The following is a 20,105-nucleotide window of genomic DNA, read 5'->3' as shown; positions in this document are numbered from 1 at the left end:
TTCCTTGCGCGTGCCCGCTGCGGCGCAGGCGGCGGAGGAAAGGCTGAGGGAAGAGAGGGCACCTCCGGGCGCCGGGGTGCATTGTGGGAAGGAGGCGGCAGCGTCCCGGGCGGGCGGGAGGTGCAGCAGCGGCGGCGGCGGCGGTAAATCCTCCAGGCCGCTCACAGCACTGTGGAGCCGCGTCCCCAGCCCGGCCTCGGACCGCGGCGCCCCTCCTGCCCCTCGCGGCTCCTCGGCCGCCGCCCCTCCCCCGCGCGCCGGCCTCGCCGAGCCGGCCGGCCGGCCTGGCTCCCCTCCCCGGCCCCGACGGGCGGGCTGGGCTGCCCTGAGGAGGCGGGGAGGGGAGCAGCGGGCCGGCCGGCGGGCGGGCGACGATGCCGAACTTCTGCGCTGCCCCTAACTGCACGCGGAAGAGCACGCAGTCCGACCTGGCCTTCTTCAGGTTCCCGCGGGATCCGGCCAGGTAAGCGGCGGCGGCCCGGCTCCCGCCGACCCGGGGCAGGCTCGGACCCCGAGGGGGGCACCGCGCGCCGCCGTCCGCCTCGCCCGGGCTGGTCGGGAGCACGTGTGGCCGCGGGGCCCGCATCGCCGAGGTGCCCTGCAGCTGGGGCGGCACGGGGCGCTCTCCCTTCTGAGCTGTCAGAAGAGGGATCTGGACGCCGAGGTGGTGGTCACCGCGGCCCTGCCACCGCCCCGCGCGCTGTGTGTTCCCGCTTGCCCAGCTTGTCACCGCGCCGTTCTGATTCCGCACTTGGTTCTCAGGCGGACAGTGCAGCGGAGGGTACGCGTGAGGGACCCCTGCCCTGACAGCTCGTATTTAGGGCCGGATAGCGTAGGGATCTGTGTGCGAGCCATTGGGGATGTTCCCACCATCGCTCGTGGGTTTTTGTAAAATGCCTACTATGTGCTGAGCATGGACGTTAAGTACTTGGAGATTCGGAGGTGAATGAGATGGTGTCACTTCTTGCAGAAATCTCAATCCATAGAGAGCAGACATCAGCAGGTGATCATAACATGACATGCTCTTGATTAGCTCAGAGAATTATAGAAGGCCTACTGTGTGCTGAGCTTTGATCTGAAGGCGCGGGGGGAGGGTACTGATGAATGCCTTGAGACACCTGCCACCTTGAAGATTACGTTCTTTTGAGGGGGAACAGGTAAGTAAGACTCAGAGTGTCAGGTGCTCAGCACTACACAGAAGAATACAGCAGCGATTGGAGGGTGGGGGTGCTTAGTAACCGGGGGAGTGCAGTTGATACCTAAGTGGGTAATCAGAGAAGACCTCACTAAAAAAGGTGAATTTGAGCAAAGACCGGTAGGCAAGGGGGTCCGCCATGTGGGAAACAGTACAGGCTGACTTGCTGAGACTGGAAAGGGTGTGTGTAGTAGATTGTAGTCCATGGGAAGGAAGCACTGTTTTATTCTGAGATGACGGCCTTCAAGCGGAGAACCTTTGACGGGCTTCCTCGCTGCTGCCTCATTATAGGGCCGCAGAAGTGGAAGCAGGAAGACCCGGTAGCCCAGATTGGTACCTGTGAGATGCTGTTTGAAACCAACAAGGTTTGCTAATGAATTGCATGTAGATGGTCAGAGCGGAAGAGGTCAGAGATGAGGTGAGGATTTTAGAAGTGAGCATCTAGCCTAACTGCTAAGATGCTGGTGTCCCGCATCGAAGTTCCTGAGCTCCAGCTCCTGACCCCAGTTTCCTGCTAATGCAGCACTACCTGCTCAAGTAGGTGAGTTCCTGCCCCCTTGGGTGGGTTTTATTACCATCCCTTCTCCCCTTGGCCTGGCCCAGCTCCCGTCATTGGCAGCATTTGAGGAGTAAGCTATCAGATGGGAACTCTTTTCCATTTCCAATAAAATAATAATTTAACCTAAGTATTTTCTGAGACAGGGAAAGCTGAGGAGAGAGCAGGTTTGATGGAAGAACATGCTAAAGTTCGGCATGGGAATTGTCTTGTTTCTAAAGCCTGATACACATTCAAGAATAGATGTCTGTCTTAGAAGTGTGGCAGAATGAGAGCTGAAACCATTTAGGTCTTTATGGGTAAATTTTAATGAACTTGGGTTTGGCACCAGGTTCTTAGGTGTGAAACCAAAAAAACATGCATTAAAAGGAGAAATAGATGAACTGAACATCATTAAAATTGCACTTGTGTCTGTCAAAGGATATTACCAAGAAAATAATTCACAAATACAGCTGATAACCTAATACCTAGAGTATATAAAGAATTATCACAATTCAAAAACAGAAAGACAACCCAATTTAAAAGTGAGCCAAGAACTTTAAATATTCTCCCAAAGAAAAGGTACAGATTGTTAACACCCGTATATCTAACAATTAATTATTAGGGAAATTATATGAAAACTACAAGGAATGGCAAACATAGAATAAAAGACTCAACTAAGTTACTCCTAAATGTTTATCCAAAAGATTACAAATTGGTGTTCAAACAAAAAGCAAGTATGCGCCTATTTTTAGGACCACTAGTACAGTTGTCAAGAGATGGAAACAACCTGAATGTCCATTTGTGCATAAATGGATAAACAACATGTCAATACAATGGCGTGTTATTCTGCCTAAAAAAACGAGTGAAGTGCTGATAACACACTAGAGTGATGCTTGACCTTGAAAACAAGCTAAGTGAGGGAAACCAGTTACCAAAAGACTGTGTATGACTGTTTCTCTGAAACACTCAGAGTAGCTAAGTCCAGGAACACCAAAAGTCAGTTGGTGGTTGATCCAGGCTGGAGCAAAGGGGGAGTAGGGGACAGTGTGTGAATGTGGAGAGGGTTTCCTCTGGTTGATGAAATGTGTCAAAGCTATGTAGTGGTGACGATTATATAATATTTTAAATATACCAGTGTCCTCTTGATTTTGGGGGGGTTAAAATGGCTAATTTTGTGTCATGGAATTTTACTTTAGTTTTTAAAAATAGAGTGTGGACATTTGGCCTGTATTGAAGTGCCTGGGTTTGATTCCCAACTCCAATTCTCAATTCCTGCAAATGCAAACCTTGGAAAGTAGCTGGTGATGATTTCAGCTTTGGGGCCCTAGCACCTGTGTTGTACATCTAGATTGAGTTCCTGGCCCTGGCTGCAGGCAGTGAGGGTGAACCAGTGGATGTGAGTTTGCATTCTCTGTCAAAATTGCACACATGAAAACAGTGTCTTGAGTGAATTGTGGGATATGTAAGTTAGGATTCGGGTTCTTGTACATTAGGATCGAGGTGTTCTCAGTTACATTACAAAAGGAATGAGGATTGAGCCCTGAGGCAGCATTCAGAGTGTATAATGTTCAGGGAGCTGAGGAAAAACCACCTCAGGAGCGTAACGAATTGCTGTTATTCTTGTTATTAGATCTTTATCAGTTGTATTCTTTGCACTTTCTTGATAATGTCCTTTGATACGCAAAGGTTTGAGTTTGATAACGTGCAGTTCATTAGGAGAGTCAGAAATAGCAGGCAAAGAAGAGGAGCCTTCTCCATTAAGCATTGTTTCCTTTTTACCCGAATTTTAGTTCAAGGTAATTTAAAAAATATTCTTCTGTACTAATGTTTTGAAAGACTTATTTGAGAGGCAAATTTACACAGGAGAAACAGATCTAACTGCTGGCTCACTCCCTAAATGGCCTCAGTGGCTGGAGCTGGGCTGGTCTGAAGTCAGGAGCCTCTTCCAGGTCTCCCACTGCAGGTACAGGGACAGCTGCTTTCCCAGGCCATTAATAGGGATCTGGATTGGAAGGGAAATCGCCCAGACCTAAACCGATGCCAATGTGGGAGGCCTAACCAGCTGTGCCACAGCACTGGCTCCTGTAGTGTGACTGTTTTTTGGATAGTTTTAATTTTTCTGTAGTTTCACCTACTTGAAAGGCAGGGAAAGAGAGACTGTGTGCTGGTTCATTCCCAACACACTTGCAGGCCGGAATCAGAGTCCTGGAACTCTGTCTGGGTTCCCTTGTTGCCAGGGCCCAAACACTTGAGCCAGCATTCTCTACCTCCCTGGATGCATTAGCTGCATCAGAAATGGAGCACTTGGGATTCAAACCTGCCACACACAGTAGCTAAACCAGCTATGCCCCAATATTTCCATTCTTCCCCCACCCCACCCTCCCTACCCACCACGGACACTCTTTTAGATTCCATTTACATAGTAAAGGACACCACCTATTTTGAATTACAAGTTATTCAGGTGTGTAGTAAAAATGCCCTTTTCACACATAGAAGTACAGCCTATAGAAACTTACAGTCTCAGATTTGAAAGGACATTTTAGTACTGTGCAATCTCCTTTGAAATGTTAGAATTCCATCAGCCGTTATGCTTTGTTTTGGCCTCATTATCCCCTTTGAGAATGTAATGTGCGATAGAGCCCTCATTGGGCCTGCACTGTGGAATATCAAGCTAAGCCTCTGCCTGTGACACCAGCATCCCATATGGGCATGAATCCCGGTGGCTGCACTTGCAATCCAGATCCCTCCTAAAGGGCCTGGGAAGACAGTAGGGGAGGATGGCCCGAGGCCTTGGGCCTCTGCACCCGCCTGCGTTACCTGGAGCAGGCTGCGGGCTCCTAGTTTTGGACCAGTCCTGCTCCAGCTGTTTTAGCCAATTGAGATGTGAATCAGCAGATGGAAGTTCTTTCTCTCTCAAACTCTTTTTAAATAAAAATAGATAAATTTTGAAAGACCCTTACTTGAGAAAAAAAAAAAAGTAGATAGTATTTACATTCCAGGGGCCCGGCGGCGTGGCCTAGCGGTTAAAGTCCTCGCCTTGAATGCGCCGGGATCCCATATGGGCGCCGGTTCTAATCCCGGCAGCTCCACGTCCCATCCAGCTCCCTGCTTGTGACCTGGGAAAGCAGTCGAGGACAGCCCAATGCCTACGGACCCTGCACCTGTGTGGGAGACCCAGAAGAGGTTCCTGGTTCCTGGCTTTGGATCCGCGTAGAACCGGCCATTGCACTCACTTGGGGAATGAAACATCAGATGGAAGATCTTTCTCTCTGTCTCTCCTCCTCTCTCTGTATATCTGACTTTGTAATACAAATAAATAAATCTTTAAAAAAAGAAAAAAGAATTTGCATTCCACCACCAGTATGTTTTTGGAGCTTTCACACAGCCTTGGGTATTCCTCACATGGGTTATCCCGAACACCTCCAGGGACACTTCCCTGCATTGCTAGCAGACACCTGAGGATTCTGGGCAGATTTGACTGTTGTTTCTATCTTTTATTGAATGGATATCTGCCTCAATTTATGCTTTAAAAGTCGAATTTTCCTCTGTCACACTAAGCAAGTCTGTGTTCTTTTCTATTTAACAGCCATTTGAACATTTCGAGACCAACTTTTGACCTTAACTTTTTTGAAAGGTTTATTTATTTTTATTGCAAAGTCAGACATACCGAGAGGAGGAGAGACAGGAAGATTCTCTGTCTACTGATTCATTCCTCAAGTGACCGCAATGCTGGTGCTGCACCGAACCGGAGCCAGCAGCCAGGAACTTCTTCCAGGTCTCCCACACAGGTGCAGAATCCAAGGCCTTGGGCCATCCTCCACTGCTTTCCCAGGCCCCAGGCATGGAGCTGGATGGGAAGTGGGGCTGCTGGGGTTAGAACTGGTGCCCATATGGGATCCTGGCGCATTCAAGGCGATGACTTTTAGCCACTAGGCTACCATGCCAAGCTACCTTAATTCTTATTTTCAACATTGCTATTGAGAGGTAATTCACATACTGCTTGAGTCACCCATGTAAAGTGTATGATTAATTTGGGGAGGCATATTTACATTTTTTTAAATATTTATTTGTATTGAAAAATCAGATTTTACAGAGAGAAAGGAAAGGCAGAGAAAGATCTTCCATCTGCTGGTTCCTTCCTCAAGTGGCTGCAGTGGCTGGAGCTGAGCTGATCCGAGGCTAGAAGCCAGGAGCCTCCTCTGGGTCTCCCACCCGGGTGCTGGGACCCAAGGCCTTGGGCCATCCTCGACTGCTTTCCCAGGCCACAAGCAGGGAGCTGGAAGGGGGGTGAAACAGCCAGGGTATGAACTAGTGCCAATATGGGATCCTGGCGTATGCAAGGCGAGGACTTTAGCCGCTAGGCTATTTGTGCTGGGCCCACACATATTATATTTCTAAAATGTTGGTAAAATAAACAAGAAAATTGTCACTTTAACTTTCTGTCATTTTTATTTGTGTAAGAAGCAAAGCACGATAAGAGAGAGTTCCTGCCTGCCTGCCTGAGAAGCCCAGCAAGGGAGACTTGGCATTCAAACCCAGGCGTTCTGTTGTGGAATACACACATCCCAACTGGCATCTTTAACCACTTGACCACACCGCACCCACCAGCCATTTTTAAATGTCAGTGTGCAGTTGTACAACACTAGAAATGTCATCTATTTCTAAAACGTTTTTATTACTCCAGCAAAACTGGCCGTTAAGCAAGAACTTCCCTTTTTGCTGTTTTCTAACCTTCAGTAATCTCTCATACACTTTCAGTCTTTATGCATTTATCTGTTTTATTTATGATTTATTTATTTTTTAATTGGAAAGGCAGATTTACTGAAGGAGAGACAGAGGGAAAGATCTTCCATCTGCTGGTTCACTCCCCAAGTGGTTGCTATGGCCAGAGCTGAACTGATCTGAAGCCAGGAGCCAGGAGCTTTTTCTGGGTTTCACGTGGGTGCTGGGTCCCAAGGCTGTGGGCTATCCTCAACTGATATCCGAGGCCACAGGCAAGGAGCTAGAAGGGAAGTGGAGCAGCCGGGACAAGAACTGGTGCCCATATGAGGTCCCAGCACATGCAAGCCAGAGACTTTAGCAACTCAGCTACCACACCAGGCCTGCATTTGCCTGTTTTAGCTGGAATCATACTGCAATTGACCTTTTATGACTGACTTATTTTACCTAACATGTTTTCAACATAACCTTTTATCCAAAACAGATTTCCTCATGCTATCTGGTATTGAGTTCTATTGTATTTGACAATTTGCTGTTCTCTGTACCTAGAGTTAATTAGAGCAAAGAAATCGTTTCCAGAGATGTTTATTGAGTTAATAACAGTACTTTAAGGGTTATTAGTTGTAACCCCATTTTCTTTTGCTGTAATTGAATTGTAGGGAAAATTGATAAAAGGTGACATTGCCAACCCAACTATTTTTCAGGTTAACTAACATTATTAACCAACAATTTAAGATAAATATAGTTAATGTTATTAAGTACTGTATTTTTAGTTCCTAATTATAAATTACAGGTGCATTTTTAGAAATACCTATTTAGGAATAATTTAAATTGAAGCATGTAGTTAAGTTACATTATTGTGCCTTTTAAATATTTGTTGTTTATTTGAAAGGTAAAGGTTTTTCACCCATTGGTTCATTGCCCAGATGTCTGCAACAACTGGAGCTGGGCCAGGGCCAAAGTTAGGAGACTAGGACTCAATCCAACTCTCCATGTAGGAGACAGGGACCCAAGTACTTGAGCCATTGCCCAGGAGGCTGGCCTTGTGGGCAGAGCCAGGATGCAAACCCAAGTGCTCTGATGTGGAAAGCAGGTGGCTATCAAAAAATAATGGCTTGACTACAACACAATACCTGCCCCTCCTGTGCCTTTAAAAAAAGGAAAGTAATGAATTCAGCTTAGGACACTGCCATGAAGTGGAAAAACTACAGCTGAAAAAGTGATGGTTCAACTGTTTGGGTTCCTGTCACCCATGAAGCCTGGATGGAATTCCTGGCTCCTATCTTAGCCTGGCGCAGTCCTAGACTTTTGTAGCATTTGGGGAGTGAACCAGTGGATAGGGTACCTGTTTGTTTCTCTGCTTTCTAGTAAATAAAAGAAATATAATAAAAATAAATTTTTATTTATTTGTATTTGAAGATTTATTTATTTATTTATTTTTGGAAAGGCAGATCAGATTTACGGAGAAAAGGAGAGACAGAAATATCCTCCATCTGCTGGTTCACTCCCCGAGTGGCTGCAACAGCTGGAACTGAGCCAATCTAAAGTCAGGAGTCAGGAGCTTCTTCAGGGTTTCACGTGGGTGCAGGGTCCCAAGGACTTGGGCCATTCCCTCCTGCTTTCCCTGGCCATAAGCAGGGAGATGGATTGGCAGTGGAGCAGCTGGGACACTGACTGGCACACATATGAAATCCTGGCACTTGGAGTGTGAGTTTTTGGCCGTTCAGCCATCATACTGACCCCAAAAATAAAGTTTAACAGCAGCCACTGCCTAAGCCTTGATTGTCCTTGGTGGCTGCCTGGTGCCAAGGCTTGGCCAGAATTGGGGGATCCTCACAGTGGAGCTTATCCCCAAACCAAGGAAAGGAAGAGGGGAAGGTATAGGTGGAGCTGTTGTTGTGGAGTGGCAGGTAAAGCCACTACGTGCGGCACTGCCATCCATATGGACATTGGTTCAAGTCCCAGCTGCTCCACTTCCAAACCAGTTCCCTACTAATATGCCTGGGAAAGCAGTGGAAGATGTACCAAGTGTTTGGGCCCCTGCCACCCACGTGAGAGACCTGGAAGAAGTTCCTGACTTCAGCAAGGAGAAGTTGAGGCCATCTGGGGAGTGAAGCAGTGGATGGAAAATCTCTGTCTCCCTTCTCTCAAGTAACTTTCAATAATGAATAACACTTTCAAATAAATAAATAAATTTTCTTTAATTGAAAATGAGGTTGTTAACCTCAGGCAGTTAACATTCACTCACTCACAAGGTGCTAAGTTCTTCTAAGGTTCGTTTGGCCATTAATCAGGGTTAATTGGGAATTGATATGTTCTGTTTCGTAGACTTTACTCAGAAGCTGGTTTTCTGGGACTCAAGAATTCATGTAAATTCCAGGTTACTCCATTAGGCTGATGTAATAAATCTCTTAGACTGGAGAACATATACAAATTTAGTTCTCATAGTTCTTGACACTGGCAAATCCAACGACCAAGGTGGCTTAAATAGAAAGGGTATCTGGGAAGGGATTGATTGAGCTTTATAGGTAGTGAATGATACCTATTGCTGTGTCTTTACACAGTGGAAGAGGCAAACAAATTCCCTGGAACTTCTTATATAAGGACATTGACTCCATTCCTGAGTGCCCTGCCCTTGTGTTCTAAGCACCTCCCAGATGCTTCACTTCCTAACACCACTGTGCTAATGAGTAGGTTTGAACGTAAAAAACTTGAGGGGGTAAGGGAAATGTCAGGGCCTATGGAACTCTATCATAAAATGATAATAGGGCCCGGATGCGATAGCCTAGCAGCTAAAGTCCTTGCCTTGAATGCGCCAGCATCCCATCTAGGCACCGGTTCTAATCGCGGCAGTCCTGCTTCCCATCCAACTCCTTGCATGTGGCCTGGGAATGCATTTGAGAACGGTCCTTGGGACCCTGCACCCGCATGGGAGACCTGAACGAAGCTCCAGGCTTCAGATTGGCTCAGCTCTGGCTGTTATGGCTGCTTGGGAAGTGAACCATTGGATGGAAGATCATCTCTGTCTCTCTTCCTCTCTGTGTATCTGCCTTTCCAATAAAAATAAACAAATCTTTAAAAAGTAATAGTAATTTTAAAAAGTTTTTTAAAAACTCGAGGACAAGAGTGAACGAACGATGGATCTGCAGCCAGTAATAATAGTCCTTTTTAAAAAAAATTTTATTAAAATTTATTTATTTATATTGGAAAACCAGATATACAGAGAGAGAAAGAGGAAGATCTTCCATCTGCTGATTCACTTCCCAAGCACATGCTGTGACTGGAGATGAGCCAATCCAAAGCCAGGAGCCACTCCCCCTCTTCTCCTCCCCGACTTCCTCCAGGTCTCCCATGTGGGTGCAGGATCCCAAAACCTTGGACCATCCTTAACTGCTCTCCCAGGCCACAAGCAGGGAACTGAATGGAAAGCAGGGCCACCAGAACACGAATCAGGGCCTTCCTAAGAACCTTTTAAAAGGAGTCTCTGGGCCTGTTGTGGTAGTGTAGTGGCAAAAGTCCTTGTCTTGTACACGCTATGATCCCATATGAGCACCAGTTCTAATCTCGGCAGCCCCGCTTGTGGCCTGGGAAAGCAGTCGAGGACGTCCCAAAGCCTAGGGACCCTGCACCTGCGTGGGAGACCCAGAAAGAGGCTCTTCCTCTCTGTCTCTTCTCCTCTGTATATCTGACTTTCCAATAAAAATGAAATAAATCTTAAAAAAAAAAAAAAGACCATTTCCAATGTCGAAACCCTGATACTTGGCTTTTGCTCTGGAGCATACAAGGAAGGTCTTTAGGGGGACTATCTTACATTTGACGTCATTACTTTGGTTGTGTATTGTGTTTTCTAGAATGTTTTTAAATACTGTGGTCCAGATCTAACTGTTTGAAAAATATTTTCCCAAGATTTATAAAATAAGCTTACCAGGAAACCAGCTGACATTCAGCATTTCTGTGAAAAACATTTGGGAAAATTACATGCACCATTATGATCTTGATAGCTGTCATATATGAATTTTCTGATGAAGTCATTGATGATATTGATAGATGTGATATTTTATGTGGTATAATTAATTGTTTTATCACATTCTGTATAACTTATTAAAATGACATTTTACAAATGACTGATTTATGATTTTACACAAAACGTGTGTACATACAAGTTAGACCAGTGGAATTTTTTTTAATGTATATTATAAAGTCAGATATAAAGAGAGGAGGAGAGACAGACGAAGATCTTCCATCCGATGATTCACTCCCCAAGTGACCTCAATGGCCGGTGCTGCGCCAATCTGAAGCCAGGAGCCTGGAGTGCAGGGTCCCAAGGCTTTGGACTTTTCTCTGCTGCTTTCCCAGGCCACAAGCAGGGAGCTGGACAGGAAGTGGGGCTTCCAGGATTAGGACCAGCACCCATATGGTATCCTGGCACGTGCAAGGCGAGGACTTCAGCCACTAGCCTACTGCGCCGGGACCACCAACTGGTTTCTTAAACCTGTGCCAAATGCCTGCCTCTAAATTTCTTTTTTTAAAGAACATATCGAGATGAGCCTTGTCACATCAGGTGAGGTGAAACCCTACTTGCAGTGCCTGCTTCCTATTAATGCATTCTGAAGAGCAGTGGATAATGGTTCAGGTGCTTAGGCCTATGCCACCAGAATTGGGAGACTTAAATGGAGTTTCAGGCTCTGGTTTTACAGGTCATTTGGGGAGTGAACCTCAGATCAAAGGTAGCTTTACTGCCCTCCCTCTCTGCCTTTCTGTTTTTCCTCCTTTGCCTTTCAAGAAGCTCGAAATAGACATTTTTAAAAAAATTAAGTGTGTTAGAAGTTTTAAACACCTTTCATTAGATTTTTTCTGTAGAAGCTAATTAGGTTCTCTGCTTGATGCCCAATATGTTGGTGATTGAATTTGAGTTGCTGCTCTTGTCAGAAAGCTGTTTCACTTTAATTCAGAGATAAAATGGACAGTAGTGCTCTATGTGGGATGAATTAAAAAACAGCCGAATAATATGGCAAATTATTCTATGCTGAGACAACTTTTTAATTTCATGTTTAGATTTTAAAACAAGAAGTGTGTAGAATGTGTTTAACATGATTATGTATGGGCAACTTTGGTATTATTGTGAAATAAAATTTGTGGTTGAATGAGGTGCTGTTCAGTTTTGGTGGGGTTTTAGTTTAAGTTTGAAAATCACAATGTTTCACTATGGTTTTTCCATATTTTCAGTGAAGGGGAGTGTAGGGAGTAGATAGATGGTTGTGTTAAGAAAATACAATGTTACATCATTTAAAAATAATTATGTTCTCAAGTTGGTAGCACTGTTTATTGTGGTGGCAGAATTATTGTGTTAGGAAACTTCATTGAGAGTAAAATTAGTTGTGACCTTCAGCAAATTGCTTAATATTCCCATGCTTGGCTGGCTTTGTCTACACAAGGGGGGAATTATGATAATAAATCCTTTGGAAAGGACTTGAAACAGCACCTGGCTTATGAGTACTTGGTAAGCATTGTCTATCATTATTATGTGGGGTTTTTTCCCCCTTTGCAAATATTTACGCACAGTGAGAGCATGAACTTTGTCTTGCTCAGTGTCTTGTAATACTTTCTCTGTACTAGAGTGTGTAGACATAGCACTTACAAACTGTGCTGTACATATCTTTGTAGATAATAAATCATATTTACAGTAGGACAGATGAGTGTGGTGCTTCCATAAGAAATTCCAGTCATTTCTAGGGTGTCTGAGTGCTGATTTCTACAATGATGGTGTTGTTTTCATTCTGAAGAGAGTATTAGAGTATTAACCCTTTGGGTTGTGTGCCTTTTGCTTGTATTGCTGCTGACAAAAGTCCTCTCTGATGCTAGAATTTCCTGGGAATTGGAAGACCCACAATTAGTTTAGCTCCTGATTCTGTACATGACTTCAAACAAGCTATTTCTTAATGTTTTCCTTGAAGGATTTATGCTAAATGATTCCTAAGGTCTCTTCCAACTCTCATTTTGTTACTAATCAGCTTCTCCAAAATACATTTTGGAAGAGGGGACCACAAGGAATTTGTTATTCAAAATATGTATTTGCCTTGAAACGGAATGCTGAAATGTAAATATTGAACCATAATTGTATTTTGGTTTTTATATAGATGTCAGAAGTGGGTGGAGAATTGTAGGAGAGCTGACTTAGAAGATAAAACACCTGATCAACTAAATAAACATTATCGATTGTGTGCCAAACACTTTGAGACCTCTATGATCTGTAGAACTGTAAGTAATAAAAGGGTTAGTTTCTCTCCCTCCCTCCTTCCCTGCTTCTTCCTTCTTTTCTCTTACTCTGTCTCATGAATTGGAAATGTGAATTTAAAGATATGCCTCTATCCTGCCACCTTAAGATGAATACAAGTTTGGACTGAGTTGTGTTTAGGTTCTTTTACCCTTCTGTTCCTAATGCCCAGTTCCCACTTAGCAGAGGTGATTGATGAGAAAAGCTTAGGTGACTTTGGCAGTGTATGCTTATTTAAGGTAATGTTGATTTTATTTGGAGCAGTTTCTATAGAGCCTTTTTCTGAGTGAAATCATATAGGAAGGGAGCTCTTTGTTTTCATGTCTTTATATGTTCTCTTGGAACCCAACTCTTCATTTTTATTTGCTAGATAAGACAGGAGATCCGGAGACAAATCACACAGGTAAGGTAAAGAAACATTCCCGTCAGAATTCTGCAGTTTCCTGTTAAGATCTGTGAACTGTGAGCTTGGCCAAGTCATTTTCCCTCTCTGGACCCCAATTTCTAATGAGATTAAGTCAGATGGTTTCTGAGATCAAAGACGTTTAGTCTCCTGTGATTCTGCTATTGCTGTCATTCACAAAAGACACAAATAGAGCAGAATTGCATGAGAGGAGGCAGATGAAGAATTAGTTAGGAAGAAAGTTTTGTTAAAATAATATATTCTTGTTCAGGTATAACTAATGTATCGTCTTAGATGTCAGGATAGGTACAACTTGATTTGAAGGTACACTATATATTATTATGCAGCAATTTATTTTGATATTTTTTTTCAGATTCATTTTGCAGAGGCATCAGCAAACTAAAGAATGATTGGGTTATTTTATTTCTCAAAATTAATTGAAGCAGATTCTTGTGAAGTCATTGGGAGGTGAGCCAATTCAGGTTCAACAGTTTAATCACAGTATCTTGAGGGATATTTTTGCCTTTCTATGTTAAGAGGGTAACAGTGATCAAACTAAGAGGTTTAATATACTTAAAAGGCAAACTATGTTTATGTTTTTGACATTTAGTAAAAATATCCCAAATTACTATTTTAAATCATAAGCTATATGCATTTTTGCACTTTTATTTTAATAAAAAATATGGTCCTTTAATTAGATAATCCTAACCAAATTAATGTGAGAAATTTAAAATGTAGTTCACTTTTGTACTCTTTAGTCAAAGCATAGAACAGAAAGATGAACTAGTTTTGTTTTTTAAATTTTTAGTGATTCTTCAGCCTTGAAGAAATTAACTTATATGTGAGAACATGTTCTTTCCATGTGAAAGTAGATGCTGCTATTAAAAACTAGACCATCTGATATGTGTATCCAAATGTTAGGAGTTCTGGCTTCATTAGTTTGACATTTAAGGTCTCATCAGTAAACATTCATGGCTAGCTCAGCTGAAGCCAGATATTTTATTATGTTTCATACTGGGAGTAAGATCATCTCTGTATGTTCAAACCTAATTCAGCAAAGATTAATTATTGATACTGAATTAAAACGATCATACATGTGAGTTGGACATAACTTTTTGGCATGTGTTCTTATAAATATATGTAAACCGGCAATATTTGTCATCCAGATAATTCTATTTTCTGGTCTTTAATATTTTTGTTCTATTTGCAAATAGCTAATTCAGTAATTTTTTAATTTTAAGGATTCATTAAATATTTTTGTGCTTCCCTCCTCTAATAATTGGTGCACTATCAAGAGTGGACTGTATGTGTGTATGCTTGCCTGCTTGGGGGAATTTGCTCAGTGATAAAGATGGGAAGCTTTGAGTCTTTGTTTTTGCTTTCTTGAATGATTGTGTCTCTAATCAATCCCTGATTTAGACTCCTTGGTAGATTCATCTCATCATTAGCCCAGCACTCAAAGCTGAGTGTCCTTAAGCAGTCAGCTTTTCTTCTTGTGTTTTCTGTGCTGCATGAGATTGAATAGTATTCCAAATGGGAATTCTTCCTGAAGGGTTTCAGCAACTGCTTGGATAAAGCCCAGGATAGCATTTTCCATGTGATCTGTGTTCTTCCTTTATTTCTTCCTAGCCTTCCCTCCCTGGGTGAAAGCAGTTATTGTTTCATTGGCGTATCGTTTGAACGTATCTTAATAGTTAGCTTTAGGCTAATCATTGCTCCCAAGAAGGCTTTTTTGATTGAAATGTTACTTGTGTTTTTTCTTAATAATTGCAAATTCAAGCAAGAAATGAAAGGCACTGTTTGCCTGGACTAGCTGGGGGGAATGTAATGGCAGTTATTTATCTGTCACTCTCCGTCTTCATAAACTCTTGTGCTTACCAGCCTGCTGGGCTGTCTGTGGAAGACTGGCATCATCTGAGGACCCTCCCAGCTTCCAGCCAGGTTGAATTGTGTTAAAAAGTAGCATAGAGAAGGATCATCTCCCAATTACAGGTCATTAGAACCTGGAAAAGAAATTAAAAATACCTACGTGTATATCATGTGAGAGATGATTTCAAGTGAAAAATGAATCCATTTTTAGTTTAGAAGTTATATCTTGTGTTAAAATGTAAAATACAATCCATCAAATGGTTATTTTGAATTAAGATAATGTTTAAAAAACAGATTTGTAGAAGTACAGATGGTATAACTGAAATGGCAAGTGTAATGATCATTGATATGTAAGTGATTTCATTTGAGGAAATGTTGATCTAGTTCAATACCTTAACTTTGCTCAGAAGAGGAAACTAGGATCCAAAAGGGAAAGTAATTTAGCCAGGGCCTCTTAGTGAGTCACCGGAAGCTTGGACTAGTTTGTAAGTCTCTTGGGTCCAAGTTCAGTATTTTCATTGTGCCTTGATGCTTTTCAAAAGTGCTTGTATTAGCAGATATGTAATGAACAGCAGGTAAAGGAGGGAAGCAGTTTTATAGGACTTACAGGTGGATGGAATATTTGGTAGGTTTGTGTTTCCTGTAGCTTTGGAGGACTCATGGAAGGGCAAGACATAAAATAGCTGGGGACTAAACTAGAAATAGTTATATAAAATATAAATACATTTTTAATACCTGCCACCAGTTGATGCCTTAATTTATAATAATAAGATTACCAGACAGGCAAATATAAAAATAGATTACCCTGAACTAATATCAAATTCTGCAACTCTGCATATTGTAGAGCTGGAATTGAAGAAATACTGGGTAAATCATTAACATAAAATTTTATATGTAATACATTCTGAAAGACTATCTCTGAATTAACACTTTTCTTTTTCAGAGTCCTTATAGAACGGTTCTTCGAGACAATGCAATACCAACAATATTTGATCTTACCAGTCATTTGAACAATCCTCACAGTAGACACAGAAAACGAATAAAAGAATTGGTAGGTGTATCTGCCTTCAGCTTTCCTGGCCCTTTAGTACTGTGAAATCAGTTTTTATGTTAAATTGATCCAGTTAACTGTGTTTCAAAGGTAGCGTAATAGGAAGTGAATGCAAGGAGGAAATGCATAAATGTTTACGCGTGAAGATTCTGTCACTGTTAAAAACTGGCAGTTTGCTCAGTTTAAAGTCTACATATATGATGTAATTAATGCTTGCTTTTTTTTTATTCTTTTGATATCCTTTAGTCCTGTTGATTGAAACCTATCTATATTTTGTTGATTTTATAAACAAAATTAAATTATTCAGACTCCTCAGTCCATGGCTTTCTGTTGTCTTTGCCATTAGCAAGGCCCTTCTTTTATTTTCTTAATATTTCCATTCCTCCTCTATTTGTTAGTATCCATGCTAGTGTATTTAAAATGTCATGTCAACTCAGTCTGCGCTTTTAATCAATTATCTAATTTTTGTTAAATTCTTCTGGTTTTTAAAATTTATCTTTTTAACATTCATTTTTATTGGAAAGGCAGATAAGATTTATGGAGAGGAGAGACTGATCTTCCATCCACTGGTTCCTTCCCCCAAATGACTGCAATGCATGGAGCTGAACCAATTTGAAGCTAGAAGTCAAGAGCTTCTTCCAGGTCTCCCATGCAACTGCAAAGTCCCTAGGCTTTGGGCCGTCCTCTGCTGCTTTCCCAGGCCACAAGCAGGGAATTGTATGGGAAATGGAGCAGCCAGGGATCCTGGCACATGCAAGGCAAGAATTTGACCACTGAGCCATTGCACTGTGCCCTGTGTTTACTTTTTATCCTTAACATCTTGCCTTGATGGATGGTATCCACCAGTGATCTATCTTTATTTTTCCCCTTATAGAAACTAGTTTTTCCACATAGTCTGTTAATTGTTTCATCTTTTCAACTCCAGATGTATAAAATGCCACCTCTTGGCGTTATAAGCAAGGCATTTTTCTGGGAGTTCTATTGCATCCACTGAGTGATTTTTGTCTATTTACATCTGTACCACACTAGTTTCATTACTGTGGCTTTGTAATTTATTTTCAGAGAGTGTTTTATTCTTCTTTTTCAAAACTTAAAACTATATATGGGCGTTGCTCCTTCATACATAACTTTGACAGTCTGTTAGGATAAATTGGAAATCCTGTTGGGATTTTTGCTATAATTTCTTTTACTTGATTTTTTCTGATATTCATTGATTGCATCTGTGGATAAGAAAAAAAATGCTATCACTTAACAGCTATCATTCACAAAACTGAATACTTGTTCCTTAAATACGTTCAGGAGAAAAGAAAGTAAAAAATTGGGGTCAATGGGCTCGGCAGCGTGGCCTGGTGGCTAAGGTCCTCGCCTTGATCCCATATGGCCGCTGGTTCTAATCCCGGCAGCTCCACTTCCTCTCTATCTCTCCTCCTCTCAGTATATCTGACTTTGTAATAAAAATAAAATAAATCTTTAAAAAAAGAAAATTGGGGTCAGACATTGGACCCCCCCATTCCATATCAAAGTACTTTTCTAGGTTCAAGTCCTTGTTCTGCTGGCAATTTAGCATCCTGCTGCTGTGTCCCCTAGGAGGCAGCAAGCCTTAAGTGTTTGAGCTTTTACCACCTATATGGAAAACCTAGTTTGAGTTGTTGGCTCCCAGCGTTGGCCCCAGCCCAGTTTCATATATTTATTCTTGGCACTTGGGGAGTGAGCCAGTGAATAGATCTCTATTTTTGTCTTTTGGCCTTCCAAACAAATAAAATTTAAGGGTTGTTCTTTTTCTTTTCTTTTTTTTTAAGATTTTTTTTTAAGATTTATTTTATTTGAAAGCCAGGTGTATAGACAGGAGGAGAGACAGAGAGGAAGGTTTTTTGTCCTCTGATTCACTCCCCAAGTGGCTGCAACGGCCGGAGCTGTGCCAGTCTGAAGCCAGGAGCCCGGAGCCTCTTCTGGGTCTCCCACATAGGTGCAGGGTCCCAAGGCTTTGGGTTGTCCTTGACTGCTTTCCCAGGCCACAAGCAGGGAGCTAGATGGGAAGTGGGGCCACCAGGATTAGAACTGACGCTCATATGGGATTCTGGCGCATTCAAGGTGAGGACTTAAGCCCCTAGGCTACTGTTCCTGGCCCTCTTTTTTTTTTTTTTTTTTTTTTTGGAGGGGTGGAGTGGTTGTTGCAGTTCTTTTTAAAAATGTGAATATTTTTCTTTAGATTACTACAGATACATTATGATTCTTGTTAATGTAGAGTATACGTTCTAGTTTTCAGCAGTTTTGTAGAACTTTCTTTTTCTTAAAAGATTTATTTATTTTTATTGGAAAATCCGATTTACAGAGAGGAGAGAGAGAAAGATCTTCTAACCTCTGGTTTACTCCCCCAGTGGCCGCAGTGGCTGAAACTGAGCCAATCTGAAGCCAGGAGCCAGGAACTTCTTCTCGATCTCCACATGTGTGCAGGGGCCAAGCATTTGGACCCATTCTCTGTTACTTTCCTGGGCACTGGATTGGAAGTAGAGCAACCAGGTCTTGAACCGATGCTTATATGGGATGCCAGCACCACAAGTAAAAGCTTTACTGGCTATACCACAGTGCTGGCCCCTAGAATGTTTTCTTTATAGTTGACATTTTAAGCTTTGCTAAACTATATGTAGATGTGATATTTGGTTTTCTGATGTATACTGTTTATACCACTTTATATATGAAGATTTTCATTTAAATTCATTTTTTATTTCTTTATACATGTCTTGCCGTGTTTGTTTATTTCTGTATCTTCTCACAGATGAAGGCTGGCAAGACAGTCTTCCATGTCAGTTGTTTTTTGTGTGTCTTTTTGTTTTTAGTAATAACATATATCAAAGGTGAGAAACTCAGCCACTTCCTGGTGTGTAGCCGTGACTTCTCTGCCCTGTCGCTCAGGGAACCTCATATCTTAGAGCAGGCATGCTCTTCCAGTCTTCCAGATCTGCCTGCTTACGGGATAAAGATAGTGTAGACTGAGCACCATGTCCAGTTGGCCCAACTGTCATGGCTTTGCTGCTCTCCTACCACAGAATAGTAACAAGGGAGAAGGTGGTTATGGTGTCAGTATCACAGAGGGTCCCTGTACTGGCATCTTGTTGCCCTCTGCTCCCAAGGATTGCTCTTCATTTCTGGTTAAGGTCTAGGGTTCAGTAACCTGCCAACTGTGTGACATTTCCAGGGAGGGATAGTGAATGATTTACATCTTCTTGAATTTGACTGCCAAGTGTCATGGCATACTCGCACGCTTTTCTTAGCCAGTAAACACATGTAACACAAATTATGATGAATTAAGGAGAAGCTAAGTTAATGATGTACTTGCTCCTTTATTATAATATTGGAGTCTTTAGCAAATTATTGTTTTGGTTTTGTCATCATCTTTGTGAAGAATGTGTTCCATATAAAGAGTTTCTGCTCTTGGAAGGGAACTAAATTTATCTGAAAATGGACGTTTTATTTGTGAAGCTGAAGCGATACACAGCAGAGGTCAGTTCTCTTAAAGATGGCTTGTTTTTTTCTTGTCATTTAGAGCGAAGATGAAATCAGGACACTGAAACAGAAAAAAAGTAAGTGATAGTGTTAATGACTCAACTTCTGAATGCCTTTTAAAAAGGCCTTGACCTGGTAAGGACAAATAAATATGTTTTATGCCCAAAATCTGCTTTGAGAATGGTTGGAAAAATGTGGTCAGCTCTTGTTCTGTGGTCTGAAATTGTCTGTGAAGCTGAAGTCTTGGTTCAGTTTGTTTTTACTGAGTGCTGCTGTGCCACCCCCTCAGGATGGTTGCCGTTAGAGCAGGGTCAGGCTCACAGATAGGAGCCTTTCCCTATTGTAGGAAAGGAGTGACAACAGTAAGGACAGGCACTAAGTCTCCATCTATCCAATTTGCGGGCTAGAATGTGCTCTTGGTAAATGTGGAAGGAATCCACATTGGGGAGCACTGTGCAGCATTGAGCATGGTGGTCACAGCAGCCTTTGCACAGAGCCAGTGCCTGAGCCTTGGTACCGGAGACCTGGGAGCAGCACTTGTTCCTGTCAGCT

At 42.4% G+C, this 20,105-nt stretch overlaps 1 protein-coding gene across 4 annotated transcripts in view; it reads left to right on the top strand.

Annotated features, from left to right (window-relative positions):
* Positions 1–80: 80 nt before the first annotated feature.
* Positions 81–20,105, top strand: part of THAP12 (THAP domain containing 12) — a 64,487-nt gene continuing 44,462 nt past the window's right edge. Inside the window, exons 1-4 of one of the 4 annotated variants that reach the window (XM_058663607.1) lie at positions 81–463; positions 12,590–12,710; positions 15,942–16,049; positions 19,594–19,630. In XM_058663607.1, coding sequence (XP_058519590.1) covers positions 375–463; positions 12,590–12,710; positions 15,942–16,049; positions 19,594–19,630 — 355 coding nt within the window. In that variant the 5' untranslated portion in view covers positions 81–374. Of the gene's footprint in view, positions 464–12,589; positions 12,711–15,941; positions 16,050–19,593; positions 19,689–20,105 lie in introns of those variants that run through there. The other 3 variants (XM_058663610.1, XM_058663611.1, XM_058663608.1) reach the window with 3 other exon arrangements.

The sequence above is a fragment of the Ochotona princeps genome, chromosome 4 (genome assembly GCF_030435755.1).
Source record: "Ochotona princeps isolate mOchPri1 chromosome 4, mOchPri1.hap1, whole genome shotgun sequence".
In the NCBI taxonomy this organism is placed as follows: Eukaryota; Metazoa; Chordata; class Mammalia; order Lagomorpha; family Ochotonidae; genus Ochotona; species Ochotona princeps.
The sequence above is the reverse complement of the archived record's forward strand: the minus strand, read 5'-3'. Positions and strand labels throughout refer to the sequence as shown.